The sequence below is a fragment of the Aotus nancymaae genome, unplaced genomic scaffold, assembly GCF_030222135.1.
Source record: "Aotus nancymaae isolate 86718 unplaced genomic scaffold, 86718_ANA_hifiasm-v0.15.2.pri h1tg000028l, whole genome shotgun sequence".
In the NCBI taxonomy this organism is placed as follows: domain Eukaryota; kingdom Metazoa; phylum Chordata; class Mammalia; order Primates; family Aotidae; genus Aotus; species Aotus nancymaae.
Genome location: NW_026988441.1, coordinates 5655879 through 5679642, shown reverse-complemented (window position 1 = coordinate 5679642; position 23764 = coordinate 5655879). Strand labels below are relative to the sequence as shown.

The 23764-nt window shown below is 54.3% G+C and overlaps 1 protein-coding gene across 7 annotated transcripts; it reads left to right on the top strand.

Annotated features, from left to right (window-relative positions):
* The first annotated feature begins 558 nt into the window (after nucleotides 1-558).
* Nucleotides 559-22926, top strand: CPT1C (carnitine palmitoyltransferase 1C). Of its 7 annotated transcripts, none has more exons than XM_064381034.1 (19): nucleotides 559-791; nucleotides 1667-1821; nucleotides 4766-4905; nucleotides 7307-7478; nucleotides 7758-7859; nucleotides 7953-8090; nucleotides 11436-11513; nucleotides 11743-11850; nucleotides 11950-12034; nucleotides 13243-13438; nucleotides 13570-13752; nucleotides 15171-15276; nucleotides 16534-16650; nucleotides 19040-19204; nucleotides 19439-19573; nucleotides 20827-20979; nucleotides 21721-21834; nucleotides 21940-22032; nucleotides 22613-22926. In XM_064381034.1, the coding sequence occupies exons 2-19, from the start codon at nucleotides 1681-1683 to the stop codon at nucleotides 22796-22798; spliced, it is 2412 nt and encodes an 803-aa protein (XP_064237104.1). In that variant the 5' UTR covers nucleotides 559-791; nucleotides 1667-1680; the 3' UTR covers nucleotides 22799-22926. The 7 variants fall into 7 exon arrangements, with proteins under 7 accessions (XP_064237104.1, XP_064237106.1, XP_064237101.1 ...); XM_064381036.1 differs by having other exon boundaries at nucleotides 708-791; nucleotides 11776-11850; XM_064381037.1 differs by lacking the exon at nucleotides 559-791 and adding an exon at nucleotides 1290-1358 and having other exon boundaries at nucleotides 11776-11850.
* Nucleotides 22927-23764: the final 838 nt, after the last annotated feature.

Below are 23764 nucleotides of genomic sequence, written 5' to 3'. Positions count from 1 at the left end.
CTACAGCTGCGTGCCACTATGCCCGGCTAATTTTTGTGTTTTTAGTAGAGACGGGGTTTCACTATGTTGGCCAGGCTGGTCTTGAACTCCTGACCTCGTGATCCACCCGCCTCGGCCTCCCAAAGTGATGGGATTACAGGTGTGAGTTGCTGCGCCCGGGAGCGCCTCCTTCTTGCCAACTCAATCCATGCACTTTCTGTGGGTGGTTTTGGGGAGCCATCCCGACCTCCAAACATCCCTCGTCCCTCCCTGGCGTGAAAGAGCTGAGATTTGCTCTGGCACCCTACGCGCTAGACATTAAGGATGCACCAGGGGTGGGCTGCGACCTCCCAGCTGAGTCTTGTTCCCCCAAGAGACAGAATAAGAGACAATGCGCCGAGTGGGGAGCCCAGGAACCCCGGTTCCGAACAAGCTGCACAGAATGCGAGCCGCCAAATGGTGAAGAATCTGGCCGGGTAAAAGGAGACGGAGGGCTGGGGATCGAACGGACAGAGGGGATTGGACGCCGTGATCGAAGGGGGCGGGGATAGAACGCGGGGATTGGAAGGAGGCGGGGATAAAACCCTGGACCCGAATACCCGGCTAGGGACACGCGAGACAGGAATCGGGGTTTCTGGGTGACGGTGATCTAGGGGTGGGCAGGAATCCAAAGGCCTGTCGACCCGGACTCCTTGCACCGGGATTGGACATATGCAAGCGGGAGATTTGGGGCCGGCACTCAAAATTGGGGGGCGGGGGTGGACTCGGGTTTGGCCCCCAGGATCCGACCGGCGGACCCCTGATTCAACGTGGTAAGTGCTGGACCCCAGGGGCCCGGGCTCATGCCGGGGCTGCAGGCCTGCGTCTAGGGTTGCGCATGCAAGCCTCTCCATCACCTGTCCTCGACGCTCGCCTCCGCTCACAGCCTCAGCATCCTTGGCTGCGGGGCATGCGCAGTGGGTGCTTCCTTCCCCAGCTCCTCCAGCCCGGGCGGGGGAGGGGACGCTGGGCCACCCCAGAGCGGATGGATTTATAGACACCACCCCCCTCGCCTTGGCATGAGAAGCGGAAACGGGGTGGACACCGTCAATGTCTAACAGGAGTTTGTTTCTTATGGGTCTAAAACTAATGGTTTTCTTAAGACCCCGCAACTCACCCTGACCGGTTTCCCTCCTCCACCCCCGCCCTCCGAATCTCGGGAGTCCTGTACGGGGAGGGGGAGGGCAATGCCCCCGCACCACGTTCTTGGCAGAGCAGGTAAAGGAGGAGTTAACGCGAGCTGTCCCTGTAGCCTCTCCACGCGTTCACAGAGGCCCCCAATTGACGTCCTTCCCGCAAAACCTCTGGGTCTACAAACCAGAACCCTCAAAACTCCTCAGGTGCTTAGAGAAGGATGAGCTAGGTTATGTAGTCCTGGGTCGGCGCGCCAGGAGGCGGCTGAAGGCGAGGGATCCCGGTCTGAGGGAGGAGGGGCTGGGGCTTGGACTCCCGGGTCTGAGGGAGGAGGGGCTGGGCCTGGACTCCCGGGTCTGAGGGAGGAGGGGCTGGGGCTTGGACTCCCGGGTCTGAGGGAGGAGGGGCTGGGCCTGGACTCCCGGGTCTGAGGGAGGAGGGGCTGGGGCTTGGACCCCTGGGTCTGAGGGAGGAGGGACTGGGGGCCTGAAGATTGGCTCTGCCGGACTCCCAGGGCTCCAGCGTAAAATGGCAGAAGCGCACCAGGCCGTGGGCTTCCGAACCTCGCTGACCTCGGACGGGGCCGAAGTGGAACTCAGTGCCCCTGTGCTGCAGGAGATCTACCTCTCCGGCCTGCGCTCCTGGAAAAGGCATCTGTCACGTTTCTGGGTGAGGAATGCTACTGGTTGGTTTTCTTCCGGGGATCCAGGTTTCTGCTTCCGGGATGTCTGAGGCTCACTTCCGGCATTTCAGTTGGTCCATTTCTGGGAGCCTGTCCTACCTTTAGGGAAAATTTTGATGTCTGATCCCAGAACCCCTTTAGCTGTTTCTCCGTGGCTCACTTCCGGCATCCACACCGACTGAGAACCTCTGTTCACTTTTTGCACTCAGCTCACTGATGCCTCCTCCTCCAGGTTCAAGCGATTCTCCTGCCTCAGCCTCCGAGTAGCTGGGACTACCCACCATCATGCCCGGCTAATTTTTGTATTTTTGTAGAGACAGTGTTTCAGCCTGTTGGCCAGACTGGTCTTGAACTCCTAACCTCCAGTGATCCGCTTGTCTCGGCCTTCCAAAGTGCTGGAATTACAGGCCACCATGCCCAGCCTCTTTTTGTTTTTATTTAGTTATTTATTTGAGGCAGGGTGTTGCTCTGTTTGCCAGACTGCAGTGCTGTGGGGCAATCATGGCTCACTGCAGCCTTGGCCTCATGGGCTTAAGCAATCCATCCATCTTGGCCTCCCAAATAGCTGAGACTACAGGCACGCACCGCTATAACCAGCTAATTTTTATTTTTTTTTGAGATGGAGATCTTGATTTGTCGCCAAGCTGGAGTACAGTGGTGCAATCTCGGCTCACTGCAACTTCTGCCTCCCAGGTTCAAACAATTCTCCTGCCTTAGCCTCCCGAGTAGCTGTGACTACAGGTGTGTGCCATCATGCCCAGCTAATTTTTTTGTATGTTTTAATAGAGACGGGGTTTCACCATGCTAGCCAGGATGGTCTGGATCTCCTGAACTCGTGATTCACCCACCTTGACCTTCCAAAGTGCTGGGATTACAGGCGTGAGCCACCGTGCCCGACCAATTTTTTTTTTTTTTTTAGAGACGGGATCTTGCTATGTTCCTCAGGCTGGTCTGGAACCTGTGGGCTCAAGTAATCCTCCTGCCTCAGCCTCCTGATTTGGTGGGATTACAGGCGTGAGCCACCATGCTTGGCTTTACCCCCTGTCTTAACCATGTTCTCTGCGTGACCTTGAACCCCAGTGGTTTGTTTTTTTTTTTGAGACTGAGTCTCACTCTGTCACCCAGGCTGAAGTGCAGTGGCACAATCTCAGCTCACTGCAACCTCTTCCTCCCAGTTCAAGCGATTCTTCTGCCTCAGCCTCCTGAGTAGCTGGGATTATAGGTGCTCACCACCATGTCTGGCTAATTTTTGTATTTTTAATAGAGATGGGGTTTGACCATGTTGGCCAGGCTGGTCTTGAACTCCTGACCTCAGGTGATCTGCCCCCTTGGCCTCCTGAAGTGCTGGGATTACAGGCATGGGCTACTGTACCTGGCTGAACCCAAGTGTTTTCATCTTAGTACTTACTTCACATGGTTTGGGGAGGATTTAAAGAGTTAATCCTTGTAAATGGCACCTGGAACGTAGTGAGTGCTCATTAAATGTTGGTCATCTCTCTCAGGCTTCCAAAGAAGTATAGTTAGTAACCCTGTGCTCTTGTTCATTCCTCATTCATTCCATGACCTGGTACTTCTAGAAGCCCTTACTTAGCTCCAGACCCTGCTCTGAACAGGGATCATTTTATCATTTTGCTTTTTTTTTTTTTTTTCAATTGAGACAGGATCTTACTTTGTTACCCAGCCTGGAGTGCAGTGTTGCCATTACAGCTCACTTCATCCTTGAACTCCTGGACTCAAGCGATCCTCCTGCTTCAGCCTTCCAAGTAGCTGGGACTATAGGTGTGTGCCACCGCTCCTGGCTAATTTTTTTTTTTTTTTTTGAGATGGAGTTTCGCTCTTGTTACCCAGGCTGGAGTGCAGTGGCGCGATCTTGGCTCACTGCAACCTCCGCCTCCCGGGTTCAAGCAATTCTCCTGCCTCAGCCTCCCGAGTAGGTGGGACTACAGGCACGCGCCACCATGCCCAGCTAATTTTTGTATTTTCAGTAGAGACGGGGTTTCACCATGTTGACCAGGATGGCCTCAATCTCTTGACCTCATGATCTGCCTGCCTCGGCCTCCCAAAGTGCTGGGATTACAGGCGTGAGCAACCGTGCCCGGCCAAATTTTTGTATTTTTAGTAGAGACGGATTTCACCATGTTGATCAGGCTGGTCTTGAACTCTTGGCCTCAAGTGATCTGCCCCCTTGGCCTCCCAAAGTGCTGGGATTACAGGCATGAGCCCACACTGCTCTTGAACTGCCACGCTCAAGCGTCCTCCTCCTTGACTTCCCAAAGTTCTGAGTTTATGGGAGTGAGCCACCATGCCCGGCCTGTTCTGCCTTTGACAGTCTCCCCTTCGAGGTCCTGCCTGAGAATATCCTCCTCCAGGGAGCCCTCCCTGATGCCTTCACACTGTAACTTGCCAGCTAACAGCTCCCCCTACAGCAATTAATACTTACTGGCCAGGCGCAGGGGCTCACACCTGTAATCCCAGCACTTTGGGAGGCCGAGGCACGCAGATCACCTGAGGTCAGGATTTTGAGACCAGCCTGACCAACACGAAGAAACCCCGTCTCTATTAAAAATACAAAATTCGCTGGGTGTGGTGGTGCATGCCTGTAATCCCAGCTACTTGGGAGGCTGAGGCAGGAGAATCGCTTGAACCCGGGAGGCGGAGGTTGCAGTGAGCCGAGATCACGCAACTGCACTCCAGCCTGGGCAACAAGAACAAAACTCTGTCTCAAAATAAGTAAATAAATAAATAACCTTACTTCATTCCAGACTGACCTCCCTGAGGGCAGGGCCCGGGTCTCCCTGTTCCGCACTGGATCTTGAGCCTCCAGCTCAGGGCTCAGCACACACTGGGTGCCCAACAGCGTCTGAGGATGGCACAGAAGAGGTGCTCAGAGGAGAGGGCAGGTGATTGAATGGATGCCCTTTCCTCCCACAGAATGACTTTCTCACCGGTGTGTTCCCTGCCAGCCCCCTCAGCTGGCTTTTCCTCTTCAGTGCCATCCAGCTTGCCTGGTTCCTCCAGCTGGATCCTTCCTTGGGACTGATGGAGAAGATCAAAGAGTTGCTGCCCGACTGGTGAGGTTCCCCCAACTTCAGCCCAGTAGCCCCTAATCATTCTCCCTCCACCCAGTAAGTTTCTTTGTCATTGGGTACCTGCTAACAAAAAATAACCTCTGAGACTTATTTTGGGTCAGATTAATAAAGGTATAGCATGAAGAAAAAGGAGGTGAGGCCAGGTGCGGTGGCTCACGCCTGTAATCCCAGCACTTTGGGGGGCCAAGGTGGGCGGATCACTTGAGGTCAGGAGTTTGAGACCAGCCTGGCCAAGATGGCGGAAACTCGACTCTACTAAAAATACAAAAATTAGCTGGGCATGATGGTGCGTGCCTGTAATCCCAGCTACTTGGAGATGAGGCAGGAGAATCGCTTGAACCCAGGAGGCAGAGGTTGCAGGGAGCCCAGATGGCGCCCCTACACTTCAGCTTGGGAGGCAGAGCACAACACTGTCTCAAAAAAAAAAAAAAAAATTGTGAGCTTTGCTGGGTGCAGTGGCTCAAGCCTATAATTCCAGCACTTTGGGAGGCCAAGGTGGGAGGATCTCTCGAGCCCAGGAGTTTGAGACCAACCTGAGCAACGTGGTGAAATCTCATCTCTACTAAAAATACAAAAAGTTAGCTGGGTGCGGTAGCTCTCTCACCTGTGGTCCCAGCTACCCAGGAGGCTGAGGTGGGAGAATCACCTGAGCCAGGGAGGTCAAGGCTGCCGTGAGCTGAGATCGAGCCACTGCACTCCAGCCTAGGCAACCTGTGTCAAGAAAAAAGAAAAAAGGCTGGGCGTGGTGGCTCACGCCTGTAATCCCAGCACTATGGGAGGCCAGGGTGGGTGGATCACCTGAGGTCAGGAGTTTGAGACCAACCTGGACAACATAGTGAAACCCCGTCTCCACTAAAAATGCAAAAATTAGCAGGAGTGTGGTGGTATGCCCCTGCAGTCCCAGCTACTTGGGAGGCTGAGGCAGGAGAATCACTTGAATCCAGGAGGCAGAGGCTGCAGTGAGATGAGATCTCACCACTGCACTGCAGCCTGGGTGGCAGAGCAAGACTCTGTCTCAAAAAAAAAAAAAAAAAAAGTATGAGCTTTGCCCATCTCTAGTTATGTAGTCTTAGGCAGGAGACTTCACCATTCTTGATTGTCAAGGCCTTAATCTGTAAGTGGGGGTATGAATAATTGCTGCTTAGAGTGCTGGAAGAATTCATCAAAATCATGCCTGAGAGAGTCAGTGGAGTGCAGGAGTTACTCATGGGAGTGGCTGCATTATTTGTATTGTGTTATTTTCATCTTCAGGAAGGATTTGAAAACCAGGTGCTGGTGAAATGTCAGATCTAGTTCTTGGATGCGTCCTCCTATGGAGGAAGATCCAGATTTTGTGCAGATGGCCCCAAAGAACAGGCCCAGGATCAGATGTAGACATTTCTAAGAGGGAGGCCGGGCACCATGGCTCACACTTGTAATCCCAGCACTTTGGAAGACTGAGGCAGGAGGCTTGAGCTCAGAAGTTCGAGACCAGCCTGGACAACATAGTGAGACCCCATCTCTCCAAAAAAAAAAAAAAAGCCTGGGCACAGTGGCTCATGCCTGTAATCCCAGCACTTTAGGAGGCCTAGGCGGGCAGATCACAAGGTCAGGAGTTTGAGACCAGCGTGGCCAAGATGGTGAAACCCCGTCTCTACTAAAAATACAAAAATTAGCTGGGCGTGGTGGCGGGCACCTGTAGTCCCAGCTACTTGGGAGGCTGAGGCAGGAGAATCACTTGAAACCAGGAGGCAGAGGTTGCAGTGAGCTGAGATCACGCCATTGCACTCCAGCCTGGCAACAGAGCAAGATTCCATCTAAAAAAAAAAAAAAAAAATTCCGGGAAGGCTAGATTTTACCTAGTCTACAGAGGGAAAGTGATTTGACCCAAGTTCTCCAGGTGACATCTGCAAACTTGCAAACAAACGTGTTGATTTCATGTAGCTTTAGACCAGCTTTTCCTAAACTTGAACTTGCACTGGACTCACCTGGATGGGATATTAAAATGCTGATTGGTGGACCCCACCTGGAGAGATTCTGTCTTGTTAGGTCTCACAGGGGCCCAGGAATATGCATGTCCAACAAGCTCCCAGGCGCTGCTCCCAGGAGCCACCGTTTCAGAACTATTGTGATAGCTGGGAGGAAAAAGTGTTCCCTCAATAGCAATAATGGCTGTCATTTATTAAGCACCTACCAGTTTCCATGGAAAGTGACTTTGGAAGCTTGGTGCTGCCACAGTGGGAGGGGCCTGGAGGGGGTGACAGAGCTCCTACTTTACAGATGACAAAAATGGGCTTCTCCATCTGACAGCCAAAAGACCAGGGCAGGGGCTGGAGGGGGCTGGAAGGGAGGGAGCTTCTGAGGCCAGGAGACCCAGGCCCAGCCTCTCTTTCTCTCCCCACAGGGGTGGGCAGCACCATGGGCTCCGGGGGGTCCTGGCAGCCGCGCTGTTTGCCTCGTGTTTGTGGGGAGCCCTGATCTTCACGCTGCACGTGGCCCTGAGGCTGCTTCTATCCTACCACGGCTGGCTTCTTGAGCCCCATGGAGCCATGTCCTCTCCCACCAAGACCTGGCTGGTATGGGAGGGGCACAGCCCTGCTCCGGCTCTCCTGGGACCCGCTTCTCTGTCCCCCTCTCTCTGTGGGTCTCTGTCCCCCTCTCTCTGTGGGTATCTGTCCCCCTCTCTGGGTCTCTGTCCTGTTTCTGGGTCTGTCCCCTTTTCTCTCGGGGTCGCTGATGCTCCGTCTCAGTCTCTGTGTCCTTCTCTTTGGGTTTCTGTCCCACTGTCGACCCCGCCCCCCTCAACTCCCTGGCCCTGGTGAGGGGTTAATGACCCCCTGACTCCTCTTCCCCAGGCCCTGGTCCGCATCTTCTCCGGCCGCCACCCGATGCTCTTCAGTTACCAGCGCTCCCTGCCGCGCCAGCCCGTGCCCTCCGTGCAGGACACTGTGCGCAAGGTGGGCGGGGCGTGACCTGCGCGCGCGGGTGGGCGGGGCGTGACCTGCGGGCGCGGGTGGGCGGGGCGTGACCTGCCATCTTCTCCCCTCCAGTACCTGGAGTCGGTCCGGCCCGTCCTCTCCGATGAGGACTTCGACTGGACCGCGGTCCTGGCGCAGGAATTCCTGAGGCTGCAGGCGTCGTTGCTGCAGTGGTACCTGCGGCTCAAGTCCTGGTGGGCGTCCAACTATGTGAGTCCCGCCACCGCCACCAAGGCCCCACCTGAAAGGCCAAGGGTGTGAGCTCGCCCTGCTGAACTTGCGAGGTCTGCGCCCCACAACGCGCCCGCAACCCACGCGCCCCCTGCCGCGATTGGAGGATGGCCCCGGGTCCCCATCCTGGACCTGGCCTCGGGGCCGATACACTAAGCCCCTGCTCACATACATCTATACCCGAACCTCAACATTAAATATATATATATGCTCATATATACATATATTTATATATATTATATTTTATTAATACATATGTTCATAATATATATTTATTATATAAATTTATATTTATATTTATTTGTATATATATATGAATTTTTTTTTTGAGACAGAATCTCCCTCTGTTGCCCAGGCTGGAGTGCAGTGGCGCAATCTCGGCTCAGTGCAGCCTTTGCCTCCTGGGCTCAAGCGATTCTTCTGCCTCGGCCTCCCAAACAGCTGGGACTACAGGCATGTGCCACCACACCCGGTTAATTTTTTTGTATTTTTGGTAGAGACAGGGTTTCACCATGTTGGCCAGGCTGGTCTCAAACTCCTGACCTCATATAATCCGCCTGCCTCAGCCTCCCAAAAATGCTAGGATTACAGGTGTGAGCTGCCGCACCCAGCCTGTATATTTTTTGATACAGAGTCTTACTCTGTCGCCCAGGCTTGAGTGCAGTGGTTCGATCTTGGCTCACTGCAACCTTTGCCTCCCCGGTTCAAGTGATTCTCCTGCCTCAGCCTCTGGAGCAGCTGAGACTACAGGCACACACCACCACAGCCGGTTAATTTTTTGTATTTTTGGTAAAGACAGGGTTTCACCATGTTGGCCAGGCTGGTCTCAAACTCCTGACCTCGTGATTCGCCCGCCTCAGCCTCTCAAAGTGGCGAGATTACAGGCATGAGCCACCACACCCAGCCATATATATTTAACATTGAGGTTTAGAGTATAGATGCTCCAATTTTCTGAGATCCACCCCAGATCTTCCAAAGTTTGAACCAGAATTCCAAGAGCTAGGCCTGGTGAGGTGGCTCATGCCTGTAATCCCAGCATTTGGCAAGGCCGAGGCGGGCAGATCACATGAGGTCAGGAGTTCGAGACCAGCCCGGCCAGCATGGTGAAACCCTATCTCTACCAAAAATATAAAAATTAGCCGGATGGGCTGACATGCAGCTGTAATCCTATCTACTTAAGAGGCAGAGAGCCTTAAGAGGCTTAAACCTGGGAGGTGGAGGTTGCAGTGAGCCAAGATCATGCCACTACAGCCTGGATGACAGAGTGAGACTCTCTCAAAACAAAGCAGAAAGATCAAAGGAGTTGAAGAGGGAAAAGTGGTGGGAGAGGCCTGAACTCCAGACTGAGGATCCTGGACTCTATCCTGGGTGTACTAGGGAGGCATGGAGGGTTTGGAGCCAGGAAGGGGCAGGGTCAGCTCTGATGTGGAGGAAAGACTGGAGGGTAGAAGTCTGGAGAGGAAGCTACCGTGAGCCCTACCATTGTAGGTCAGTGAGACACTGGGCTTGGATGAGAAAACCTGTGTTGAGAATGAGAGGGGCAGGGAAGAGGGTCTGCGGTAGAGCCCAGCTGGCACCAACGTGAGAAGGTCAGGTGGTCAGACCTGAGGAAGGGGACGAAATGTCTGGAGAAGTAGAAGGGAATGTGGGCCTTGCTTTTCTGGTTAAATTTTTTTTTCTGTACGCTTTTGGACAAGATTCTGTTTACACACACACACACATAGACACACACACATTTCTTTCTTCTTTCCCTCCCTCTTCCCTCCCTCCCTTCCTTTCTCCCTTCCTTCCTTTCTTCCTGCCTTCCTCCCTCATTCCCTCCATTCCTCCTTCCCTTTCTTCCTTTCCTTTCTTTTTGTTTCTTTTCCTACCTCCCTTCCTCCCCTCCCTCCCTCCCTCTCTCTTTTCTCCCTCTCTCTTTCTTTCTGTTTCTTTCTTTCTTTCCTTCTTCTGTCATGGAAGGGGTCTCACTCTGTCACCCAGGCTAGAGGGCAGTGGCATGATCATGGCTCACTGCAACCTTGACCTCCCAGGCTGAAGCTGTCCTCCCACCTCAGCCTCCCGAGTAGCTGGGACTATAGGCATGTTGCCACCAGGCCCAGCTAATTTTTAAGCTTTTTTGTAGAGATGGGGTCTTTCTGTGCTGCCCAGGCTGGTCTCAAACTCCTAGGTTCAAGCTATCCTTCCACCTCAGCCTCCCAAAATGCTGGGGTAACGAGCGTGAACCACTGCACCTGGCCTGTATATTTTATTGTACTTCCAGGCCAACTGCCAGTAATAACACACATCGTTATTTTATGTACAAGAGAAAAAAAAACCCTACAAGGCCAGCTAAAGTCTTATCACAGTGCTTTTCGTTGTGTTTTTCATTGTTTGAATTTTACTATGATATTGGCAAGGTAAAAAATTTCATGTATTTATTCATATATATTATTTCACATATTTACTGTTTTGTAAATTTTGCATTTATGTTCTGTTTATTTTTCTTTCTTTCTTTTTTTTTTGAGGCAGAGTTTCGCTCTTGTTGCCTAGGTTGGAGTGCAGTGGTGCGATCTCAGCTCACTGCAACCTCCGCCTTCCAGGTTCAAGCGATTCTCCTGCCTCAGCCTCCTAAGTAGCTGGAACTACAGGTGCCCACGACCAAGCCCAGCTAATTTTTGTACTTTTAGTAGAAACGGGGTTTCACCATGTCGGCCTGGCTGGTCTCAAACTCCCGACCTCAGGTGATCCGCCTGCCTTGGCCTCCCAAAGTGCTGGGATTACAGGTGTGAGCCACCTTGCCTATCCCTTTTTTTTTTTTTTAATGAAATTTCACTCTTGTCGCCCAGGCTGGAGTGCAATGATGCAATCTCAGCTCACTGCAACCTCCGCCTCCCAGGTTCAAGTGATTCTCCTGCCTCAGCCTCCCAAGTAGCTGGGATTACAAGCACACACCACCACGCCTGGCTAATTATTGTATTTTTAGTAGAGACACGGTTTCATCATGTTGGTCAGGCTGGTCTTGAACTCCTGACCTCAGGTGATCTGCCCACCTCAGCCTCCCAAAGTGCTGGGATTACAGGCGTGAGCCACCGTTCCTGGCTGGCCCTTGTTCTCTCCATCAGCTGTGTGATATTCCACTGCTGGAGTGTAACAGGGGTTAGCTAACTGAACCCCCAGGGCTGGATTTCTAGGTGATTGCTAGTTACTGACTATGATATGGCTAGCTTCTTTAGCTCTATCCTCCCTGCCTGACACAGGAACATCTGGGGGCTTCTCTGTCCTGCTGTCCCTCCCCCAGCAAGACCCCAGCCCCCTCACTGTGTCTCCCTACCCTGCTCCCAGGTCAGTGACTGGTGGGAGGAATTTGTGTACCTGCGCTCCCGAAATCCGCTGATGGTGAACAGCAACTATTACATGATGGTGAGAAGGGGAGGGGTTCTGGAGCAGGGTTAGGTTCCTAGGCCCCGGGGCTGGGGTTGGGGTACCTGGGTGGAATGTAATGTTCATGCTCAGTGACGTGGATCTGGACACACAGACTGGGATTCGTCATTCCGCCCTGTTTTGGGGTCAGGACCTGTATTTGGGTCAATGGCCCCATTGGGGCAAACCTGACCACGGGCGTTTTGCCATCCCCTCTGCTGGTCCCCAGGACTTCCTGTATGTCACGCCCACGCCTCTGCAGGCAGCTCGCGCTGGAAATGCCATCCATGCCCTCCTCCTGTACCGCCACCGCCTGAACCGCCAGGAGATCCCCCCGGTAAGAAGGGCCCAGTGGGCTGGGGGTGGAGCTGTGGTCCTGTGGCCTTTGGACCACGTGGGTCCTGGAAGGCAGCTCACAGCCCGCGGTTTCCTGCAGACTTTGCTGATGGGAATGCGTCCCTTATGCTCTGCCCAGTACGAGAAGATCTTCAACACCACGCGGATTCCAGGGGTCCAAAAAGGTGAGACTCCTCCCATCCCCACTGGTGGAGGGAGAACAATACAGTGGCTAAGAGCATGCTTCCTGGAGTCCACCTGCCTGAGTTAGGATCTATCACTTCCTTTCTGTGTGACCTTCTGCACGTTATTACCCTCTCTGAGCCTCAGCTTTCACTAAAGCAGGATAATAATGGTACCTAGAGATGGGCACAGTGACTCACACCTATAATCCCAGCACTTTGGTCGGTGGGTAAGGAGGAGGATTGTTTAGGCCAGGAGTTCAAGACCAGCCTAGGGCAACATAATGAGATCCAGTCTATAATAAAATTTAAGAATAGGCATGGTGGTATGTGCCTGAGGGTCCAGCTACTCAGGAGCCTGAAGTGGAAGGGTCACCTGAGCCCGGGAGGGTACAGCTGCAGTGAGCCGAGATTGTGCCACTGCACTCCAGCCTGGATGACAGAGTGAGACTCTGTCTCCAAAAAATAAGTAAATAAGCATCCTAGGGTGCTGATGATTACTAGGGTGCTTTGAACAGTGGACAGCACCTAAGAAGTATGTAATAAATGATAGTTATTTGGTGGCTCACACCTGTAATCCCAACACATTGGGAGGCAGGCGATCATGAGGTTAGGAGTTTGAGACCAGCTTGGCCAACATGCTGAAACCCCATCTCTACTAAAAATACAAAAAGTAGACAGATGTGGTGGCACGTGCCTGTAATCCCAGCTATACTCATGAGGCTGAGAAAGGAGAATTGCTTGAACCCGGGAGGCGGAGGTTGCAGTGAGCTGAGATCGCGCCACTGCACTCCAGCCTGGGCAACAGAGCGAGACCCTGTCTCAAAAAAAAAAAAAAAAAAAGGGGGACGCCAGGCACGGTGGCTCACGCCTGTAATCCCAGCACTTTGGGAGGCCGAGGCGGGTGGATCACGAAGTCAAGAGATCGAGACCATCCTGGTCAACATGGTGAAATCCTGTCTCTACTAAAAATACAAAAAATTAGCTGGGCATGGTGGCACGTGCCTGTAATCCCAGCTACTCAGGAGGCTGAGGCAGGAGAATTGCCTGAACCCAGGAGGCGGAGGTTGCGGTGAGCTGAGATCACGCCATTGCACTCCAGCCTGGGTAACAAGAGCGAAACTCCGTCTCCAAAAAAAAAAAAAAAGAAGATCATTATCCTTCTGTGGCTGGTCTTCCTACCCCTACGCTTCTGCCACCACCACCCCTAGACTACATCCGTCACCTCCACGACAGCCAACACGTGGCAGTCTTCCACCGAGGCCGATTCTTCCGCGTGGGCACCCATTCCCGAAACAGCCTGCTTTCCCCGAGGGCCCTGGAGCAGCAGTTTCAGCGAATCCTGGATGATCCGTCACCGGCATGCCCCCACGAGGAACATCTGGCCGCTCTGACCGCTGCTCCCAGGTAGGGGTCAGGGGTCAGGGGCTCTCAGAGGTTGCCAGTGTCCTGCGGCTGTCGAAGGGCAGGGGTGGGGCCGGGTGGCGGCTGGGTAGCAGCTGGGTAGGGTGGACTCAGGCACATGTCGGGCCCTCCAGGGACACATGGGCCCAGGTGCGGACGTCCCTGAAGACCCAGGCGGCAGAGGCCCTGGAGGTGGTGGAAGGGGCCGCTTTCTTTGTGTCGCTGGACGCTGAGCCCGCGGGGCTCACCAGGGAGGACCCGGCGGCGTCACTGGATGCCTATGCCCATGCCCTGCTGGCCGGCCGAGGCCATGACCGGTGAGTCAGTCGTGGGATAGGGCCCCCAGACGTGGCACCCCAGAATCCAGTATGAGACCTAGGACCCCCAATGATAGACAGCCAGACCTGGGAGCCCACACCTGCAGAGAGCTGAGGACCCCAGAGCCCAGTGCTTTGGAACCTGGAGACCTCTGACTTGGGGAACCCCTCGATCTGTGATGCATGACCTGTAACCCAGACACAGTGACCCCCAAATCTGAGACTCCCAAAACCCTGAGCTGGACCCTCAGACCCAGAGAACCCCTCAACCTGGGACCCCAGGTTCAGAACCCACACTCAGCATCCCAGACCCAAGGACCCCAGACCTGAGGACCACCAAACCCAGGACTCCTAGGCCCCAGGACCCCAGACTTGGCGACCTCAGCCTCAGAACTTGAACCATTCAATACTCAGGCCTTCATGCACATACCCCAACCCATGGTCCTAGACCCTGACTTCCAGACCTAGAGATTCTCAGGCCTGGCAGGCACTGAATTCCTAGGCCCAGGGGAGTCCTGTTGACTTCCCAACACCCCCAAAAGCCTTGAACCTTCCTCAGCAAGTTCCCTAAAAATCTCCAAACTCTAGACCGGGCGTGGTGGCTCACACCTGTAATCCCAACACATTGGGAGGCTGAGAGGGGCAGATCACCTGGGGTAAGGAGTTCAAGACTGACCTGACCAATCTGGTGAAACCTTGTCTCTACTAAAAGTACCAAAATTAGGCTGGGCAAGGTGGCTTATGCCTATAATCCTTGAGAAGCCAAGGTGGGAAGATCACAAGGTCAGGAGTTCAAGACCAGCCTGGCCAGTATGGTGAAACCTTGTCTCTACTAAAAACATAACTAGCCAGGTGTGGTGGTGGGCGCCTGTAGTTCCAGCTATTCAGGAGACTGAGGCAGTAGAATCGCTTGAACCCAGGAGGTAGAGGTTGCAGTGAGCCGAGATAATGCCATTGCACTCCAGCCTGGGCAACAGAGCAACACTCCATCTCAAAAAAACAAAAAGAAAAAATTAGCTGGGCATGGCAGTGTGTGCCTGTGATCCCAGCTACTTGGGAGGCTGAGGCAGGAGAATCACTTGAACCCTCAGCTACTTGGGAGGCAGAGGTTACAGTCAGCAGAGATGTTGCCAATGCACTCCAGCCTGGGCAACAAGAGTGAAACTCCATCTCAAAAAAAAAAAGAAAAGACAGAAAAAAAATCTCCAAATTCTAAATCCCAGACATGTCTTGGAGACCTCCAGAGCCACTACTGGGGACCCCCAATAGAGACCCCCAATGGTGTGGAGATCCCCACACCAGCACCCAATGGATCCCCACATCTCCCCATCTAGAAAACCCCCTCAAGTCCCTCAGAAAGCACCCTGAGTTCCCCCTGCCCCGCTCTCTCGGTGACCCCTCTGACCTCTCCCCGACAGCTGGTTTGACAAATCCTTCACCCTAATCGTCTTCTCCAATGGGAAGCTGGGGCTCAGCGTGGAGCACTCCTGGGCCGACTGCCCCATCTCAGGACACATGTGGGAGGTAGGGTGGCCAGCACTCCCTGGTTCTGGGGACCCCTGCCCTATCTCTGAAGACTGTCCTCTCCAGGGCCTTAGGGTCAGAAAAAAAACAAAACAAAACAAAACTGAGGTTCAGGGAGAGGCAGAGGCTGGCCCAGGGTCACCCGGCAAAGAAAGGGGTCTAGGATGAGGATTTCCCTTTGATGAGCTGGTAAATGGGGCTCAGAGAAAGGAAGTGATTGTCCCAGAGTCACACATCGAGGAGTTACAGAGCAAGAAGATGACTCCAGCCTGGGCACAGTGGCTCACGCCTGTAATCCCAACACTTTGGGAGGCCAAGGTGGGTGGATCACAAGGTCAGGAGTTCAAGACCAGCCTGGCTGACATGGTGAAACCCCATCTCTACTAAAAATACAAAAAAAAAAAAAATTAGCTGGTGTGGTAGCAGGCACCTTAATCCCAGCTACTCTGGAGGCTGAGGCAGGAGAATCACTTGAACCTGGGAAGCAGAGGTTGCAGTGAGCCGAGACCACGCCATTGCACTCCAGCCAAGACTCCAGAGTAAGACTCTGTTTCTTTTTATTATTATTATTTTTTGAGACAGAGTCACACTCTTGCCCAGGCTGTAGTGCAATGGCTCGATCTCAGCTCACTGCAATCTCCGCATTTTGGGTTCAAGCAATTCTCCTGACTTAGCCTCCCAAGTAGCTGGGACTACAGGTGTGCACCACCACGCCCAGCTCATTTTTTTTTTATTTTTATTTTTGAGAGACAGGGTTTCACCATGTTGGCCAGGCCGGTTTTGAACTCCTGACCTCAAGTGATCCTCCTACCTCGGCCTCCCAAAGTGCTAGGATTACAGGCATGAGCCACCAGCCTAGCCTGAGACTGTGTTTCAAAAAAAAAAGCAAAAACTAGCCAGGCATGGTGGTGCATGCCTGTGGTCCCAGCTACTCAGGAGGCTGACAAAGGAGGATGGCTTGAACCCAGGAGTTTGAGGCTGCAGTGAGTTATAATTTCACCACTGCACACCAGTCTGGATGACAGAGCAAGATCCTGTCAAAAAAAAAAAAAAAAAGAAGTAGACACCAATTGAGTATTGATATTAGTTCTGTTCTTGATGAACATGAACCTCAGGCCCCATCTGTGAACATCAGAGGTTTCTGTTTCTCAGCGACTGCCCCCTACCCCAAAAAGGGACATATTACAAGAGGTCCTGGGTTAGATGGCCTCAGTCCACAGGGCGGAAGGGACTCTGACAGCCTGTGTTTGCCCACAGTTCACTCTGGCTACAGAATGCTTTCAGCTGGGCTACTCAGCAGACGGCCATTGCAAGGGACACCCAGACCCCACACTACCCCAGCCCCAGCGGCTGCAATGGGACCTTCCAGACCAGGTGAGGCTGGGTTTCTGGCCTGTCCTCCAAGTCCAAGATTCCTAGCGTTGACTCCAAACTCATCCCCACCCCCAACCTGAAAATCAAACCCATTCCTACCCACAACCTGAAACCCACACTTCCCCCACCCTCCAAATCAGGCCAAATGCATCCACAACCTCTAACGCCAACCCTAACCGCATCCGCAGCCCAAACTCCAGCCCTCCTCCCACTGCCAATCCCATCCTCAACTCCAGCCCCATCTCTGCCCTCTTCAGACTCAAAACCACCACTGTCCAACCCCAGCACCAACCGCACTCCATTTTCCTTCTAAATTCATCTCCTTAGCCCATCCCATCCCAACACCACCACCACACCTCAACTGAATCCCACATTCATCCTAACTCCATCCCATACCCAACCCTAACTCCGTACCCAACCCCAACCCCGTACCCAACCCCAACCCCATACCCAACCCTAACCCCCCATACCCAACCCCAACCCCAACTCCCCATACCCAACCCTAACCCCATACCCAACCTCAACCCCGAACCCAACCCCAACCGCGTACCCAACCCCAACCCTGTACCCAACCCCAACTCCCCATATCCAACCCTAACCCCCATACCCAACCTCAACCCCCATACCCAACCCCAACCCCGTATCCAACCCCAACTCCCCATTCCCAACCCTAACCCCATACCCAACCCCAACCCCATACCCAACCCAAACCCCATACCCAACCCCAACCCCAACCCAACCCCAACCCCATACCCAACCCAACCCAACCCCAACCCCGTACCCAACCCCAACCGCATACCCAACCCCAACTCCCCATACCCAACCCTAACCCCATACCCAACCCCAACCCCATACCCAACCCTAACCCCATACCCAACCCCAACCCCATACCCAACCCAACCCAACCCCAACCCCGTACCCAACCCCAACCGCATACCCAACCCCAACTCCCCATACCCAACCCTAACCCCATACCCAACCCCAACCCCATACCCAACCCCAACCCCATACCCAACCCCAACCCCCCATACCCAACCCTAACCCCATACCCAACCCCAACCCCGTACCCAACCCCAACCCCGTACCCAACCCTAACCCCGTACCCAACCCCAACCCCGTACCCAACCCAACCACATACCCAACCCCAACTCCCCATACTCAACCCTAACCCCATACCCAACCCCAACTCCCCATACCCAACCCTAACCCCATACCCAACCCCAACCCCAACCCCAACCCCATACCCAACCCCAACCCCAACCCCGTACCCAACCCCAACCGCGTACCCAACCCCAACCGCATACCCAACCCCAACCCCCCATACCCAACCCTAACCCCATACCCAACCTCAACCCCCCATATCCAACCCTAACCCCATACCCAACCCTAACCCCATACCCAAACCCAACCCCATACCCAACACCCAACTCTAACCCTGTCCTGTACTCAACCCACCTCCAACCACAACCCATGCCCAAATACCCAATCCCCTTCCCGTTCCATTCCCAAACCACTCACTCCCACCTCCATCCCCATTCCCATCCCCAGCTTCAACTGTGGCCCAACCACATTCTTGTAATCCTGTTCCAGTCTGCACTGCCATTCCTATCCCCATTTTTTTTTTTTTGAGACGGAGTGCCACTCTGTTGCCCAGGCTGGAGTGCAATGGCACCATCTTGGCTCACTGCAACCTCCCACTCCTGGGTTCAAGCGATTCTCTTGCCTCAACCTCCCGAGGAGCTGGGATTACAGGTGCCCGCCAGTACATCTGGCTAAATTTTTGTATTTTTAGGAGAGATGGGCTTTCACCATGTTGTCTAGGCTGGTCTCAAACGCCTGACCTCAGGTGATCTGCCCATCTTAGCCATCCCAAAGTGTTGGGATTACAGGTGTGAGCCACCGCACCCGGCCTTTTTTTTTTCTTTTTTTTTTTTGAGATAGAGTTTTGCTCTTGTCACCCAGGCTGGAATACAGTGGCACGATCTCCACTCACTGCAACCTCTGCCTCCTGACTTCAAGCAGTTCTCCTGCTTCAGCCCCCCGAGTAGCTGGGATTACAGTCGTCCAGCACCATACCTGGTTAATTTTTTTTATTTTTAGTAGAGATGGGGTTTTGCCATGTTGGCCAGGCTGGTCTCGAACTCCTGACCTCAGGTGATCCACCCGTCTTGGCCTCCCACAGTGCTGGGGTTACAGGTGTGAGCCATGGCGCCCGGCCCTATCCCCATCTTTAATCTCATCCTTCCGTTCTCTTCTCTTCAGTGTCCCCATTTCCATATTCTGCCCCAACCCTAACTCCACGTCCACCTTCGCTTCCAGCCTCATTCCTGGCTTTCACGCTACCCTCATCTGTAACCCCAGCCACCCCTCTTCTCTCCTGCCCCGGCAGATCCACTCCTCCATCTCTGTAGCCCTGCGGGGAGCCAAGATCTTGTCTGAAAACATCGACTGCCACGTCTTTCCGTTCTCCCTGTTCGGCAAGAGCTTCATCAGACGCTGCCACCTCTCTTCAGACAGCTTCATCCAGATCGCCTTGCAGCTGGCCCACTTCCGGGTCAGTTGGGTTCCCCAGGCACGGCCCCCTCAGGATCTCGGTCCACGCGAGCCCCACACCCTGCCCCTCCACAGTTCCTTGTGGTCATTGCCATTGCGGGTCTACCGTCTTGAATTCTCTGTCCCAACCATTCTTGGGCTGGCTGGAGGAGGCTGGAGGTCTGGACAGAGATGGGTCAAGTCTATACGACTTCCTGAGCCCAGCTGACAGCCTCCTCTCCTCCTTGTCCCCCAGGACAGGGGTCAGTTCTGCCTGACTTATGAGTCGGCCATGACGCGCTTGTTCCTGGAAGGCCGGACGGAGACGGTGCGGTCTTGCACGAGGGAGGCCTGCAGCTTTGTGAGAGCCATGGAGGACAAAGAGAAGACAGTGGGTGTAGGCCTCGCTGGAGGCTTCAGTCATTTCCGTGTTCTCACTCGTCCACTTGCAAACATTGATGGGAACTACTGAAGCCAGGCTCCATGATGGGCACGAGGGACCAGGGATGAATCAGAACTGGCTCTGACTTCAGAGAGCTCACTGACGGGGAAGACAGCCCAGCTTAGTGTGATATCTGCTTTCATGGTGGTCTCACGGGGCACTGGGAGAGCACCCAAGAAGGAACCCCATTTCTTTTCTTTTCTTTCTTTCTTTTTTTTGAGACAAAGTCTCTCTCTGTTGCCCAGGCTGGGAGTGCAGTGGCGCAATCTCGGCTCACTGCAACCCCTCTGCCTCCCGGGTTCAAGAAATCCTATTGCCTCAGCCTCCTGAGTAGCCGGGACTATGGGCATGTACCACCATGCTTGGCTAATTTTTTGTATTTTTAGTAGAGATGGGGTTTCACCATGTTGGCCAGAATGGTCTCGATCTCCTGACTCATGATCCACCCGCCCCACCTCAGCCTCCCAAAGTGCTGGGATTACAGGCATGAGCCACCGAGCCCGGCCTCCCATTTCTTTTTTTTGACATGGAATCTTGCTCTGTCACCCAGACTGGAGTGCAGTGGCGTGATCTCAGCTTACTGAAACCTCCACCTCTCATGTTCAAGCAGTTCTCCTGCCTCAGCTTCCTGGGTAGCTACAATTACAGGCACGTGCCACCATGCCCAGCTAGTTTTTTTGTAGAGATGGGATTTCACCATTTTGGCCAGGCTGGTCTCGAATTCCTGACCTCAGGTGATCCCCCCCACCACCCCGCCTCGGCCTCCCAAAGTGCTGGGATTACAGGCGTGAGCCACCGCGCCTGGCCAGGACTCCATTTCTGCAATGTAACTCTGCCCATTTAACCTCTACGTGACCTTGTGACCTTCCTTTGTGACATTTCCCATACCCTCTCTGCCCAGATCCCACCTGCCCTGCACCTCTGTGCCCTCACCCCACACCTACAAGGTACTGTGGTTTTGTGGAAGGAGTTTGGGCTCTGGGGCCAGACACACCTAGGAACCCTCCTGGCTCCCCTGGCTGTGTGACCTGGACACATGATTTCCCCTCTCTAAGCCTCAGTTCCCCATCTGTAAAATGGGGTTGATATTTCCACCTTGCAGGGATGTGGCAAGCTGGGTTGAGGCCAGGTATGCTGTGGGCCCAGCACTAAGTCGACTTCCTGTCTTTCCATGACCTGTGACCATGACCTGGGGACCCCAGGACCCACAGTGCCTCGCTCTGTTCCGCGTGGCAGTGGACAAGCACCAGGCTCTGCTGAAGGCAGCCATGAGCGGGCAGGGAGTGGACCGCCACCTCTTCGCCCTCTACATCGTGTCCCGATTCCTCCATCTGCAGTCGCCCTTCCTGACCCAGGTTGGGGCACAGGGAAAGGGTTAGAGAGGGAGGTGGGAGACCGTGGAAGAAGGGAGAGGCTTCAGGAAAGGAGGGTGATGTTGAAAAAGGACACATCAAGCCCGGGCGCGGTGGCTCACGCCTGTAATCCCAGCACTTTGGGAGGCCGAGGTGGGCGGATCACTGAAGGACAGGAGTTGGAGACCAGCCTGGCCAACAGGGTGAAACCCCGTGTCTACTAAACATACAAAAATTAGCGGGGCCACCACATTAGGTAGTGGGCGCCTGTAATCCCAGCTACTTGGGAGGCTGAGGCAGGAGAATCCCTTGAACCCAGGAGGTGGAGATTGCAGAGACCCCAGATCGCACCACAGCACTCCAGCCTGTACAGGGCAAGACTCTGTCTCAAAAAAAAAAAAAAAAAAAAGGAGGGTGATGTTGAAAAAGGACGCATCAGCAGAGCAGCCAGAGAGAGCAGGGGCAAGAAAGGCGGAAGGCAGAGAGGCAAAGGGAGCAGAGCTAAGGGGAGAGGGTCAGAGCAGGGGATAGGCAGAAGGGGCGTGGTCAGAGGAGGGGCGTGGTCTGTGAGGAGAAGGTGAGAGGGATGGTTGGTGAGAAGAGGGCGGGGTGTGGCCAGAGAGGGGGCGTGGTCAGGGAGAAGGTTGCCCGGATTGAGGGGTGAGAAAGGCCCAGGGAAGTGGAGCCAAGGACCAGAGCTGAAGATTTATGTCCCGCACATATATGATGGTCTCGTGTCCTCAGGTCCATTCGGAGCAGTGGCAGCTGTCCACCAGCCAGATCCCTGTTCAGCAAATGCACCTGTTTGACGTCCACAATTACCCGGACTATGTTTCCTCGGGCGGTGGATTCGGGCCTGTGAGTGGAGCTGGGGGCGCGGCCCGTAAACCCTAAGGAAAGAGGGGGCTGGGGGCCGGCAGGGGAGCGGAGCTATTTTCTGCCCTTCACTCTCTCCGGCTCCAGGCTGATGAGCATGGTTATGGTGTTTCTTATATCTTCATGGGGGACGACATGATCACCTTCCACATCTCCAGCAAAAAGTCAAGCACAAAAACGGTGAGACAAACGTGTGTACCCACCAACTCCCTCTTTCCTCGGGAACCAGGAGTCCAGGCCCCCAGCCTCTCCTCCCTCAGACCCAGGAGTCCAGGCCCCAGCTCCCTCCTCCCTCAGACCCACGAGTCCAGGCCCCAGCTCCCTCCTCCCTCAGACCCAGGAGTCCAGGCCCCACCTCCCTCCTCCCTCAGACCCAGGAGTCCAGGCACCCAGCCCCTCCTCCCTCAGACCCAAGAGTCCAGACCCCCAGCCTCTCCTCCCTCAGACCCAGGAGTCCAGGCCCCAGCTCCCTCCTCCCTCAGACCCAGGGGTCCAGGTCCCACCTCCCTCCTCCCTCAGACCCAGGAGTCCAGGTACCCAGCCCCTCCTCCCTCAGACCCGAGAGTCCAGACCCCCAGCCTCTCCTCCCTCAGACCCAGGAGTCCAGGCCCCAGCTCCCTCCTGCCTCAGACCCAGGAGTCCAGGCCCCAGCTCCCTCCTGCCTCAGACCCAGGAGTCCAGACCCCCAGCCCTCTTATTTCTCAGCTTCCAGGATCCCGTCTCCCAGCTCCCCCTGGCTCTGACACCATTCTTCTTCCAGGACTCCCACAGGCTGGGACAGCACATTGAGGATGCCCTGTTGGATGTGGCCTCCCTGTTCCAGGCGGGGCAGCATTTTAAGCGCCGGTTCCGAGGTTCAGGGGAGGAGGACTCGAGGCGCCGGTGTGGATTTCTTTCCCGCCAGACCGGGGCCTCCAAGACATCTATGACATCCCCCAAACTCTGACTCCTTCCAGCAGGCAGCTGGCCTCCCCTCGGGAATGAGGGTGACGATGGCCACCGCTGGGATGGCACAGGACAGCGCAGCCTGTTTGGCAACCCCACATCCAGGCCAATAAAGATGTGTGAGCTGGGTGTGTGGTGTCTGCTGTGCTCGTGGGCAGGGCAGGAGTGGAAGAGGTGAGGACCAGGGTCGGGGAGGACAGATGCTCCCATCCATTCCCAGGCCCAGCCAGGGGTTCCCAGTGGCAGTCACAGCTTCAACCCCAGCTCGCAACACCTGCTTAGTGTCCTCCATGTCCATCTTCGTTCATACCAATCAAACACAACCTCACAATTTCTCCTGAGCCTAATTCCTGCTGCCCCAGCACCACCATCTACCTCAAATCCATCTCCAAACCTAAAGATCCAGCCATCTCAATTGACAATCCCCAAACAAGCCAGGCACGCTGGCTCACACATGTAATTCCAGCACTTTGGGAGACTGAGGTGGTCAGACCACGAGGTCAGGAGATCGAGACCATCCTGGCCAAAATCGTGAAACCCTGTCTCTACTAAAATAGAAAAGTTAGCTGGACGTGGTGGCATATGCCTGTAATCCCAGCTAGTCGGGAGGCTGAGGCAGGGAGTCGGAGGTTGCAGTGAGCCAAGATCATGCCACTGCATTCCAGCCTGGGTGACAGAGACTCCATCTCAAAAAAAAAAAGACAATTCCCAAACGAACTCACTGACATTTTTATTACCCAACTCCAGCCTTTTCTTTTTCCTTTTCTTTTTGAGACAGAGTCGCTCTGTCACCCAGGCTGGAGTGCAGTGGCTTAATCTTGGCTCACTGCAATCTCTGCCTCCTGGGTTCAAGAGATTCCCCTGCCTCAACCTCTGGAGTAGCTGGGACTACAGGCATGCGCCACCATACGCAGCTAATTTTTTTTTATTATTATTTTTTAGTGGAGATGGAGTTTTGGGGGTTTAC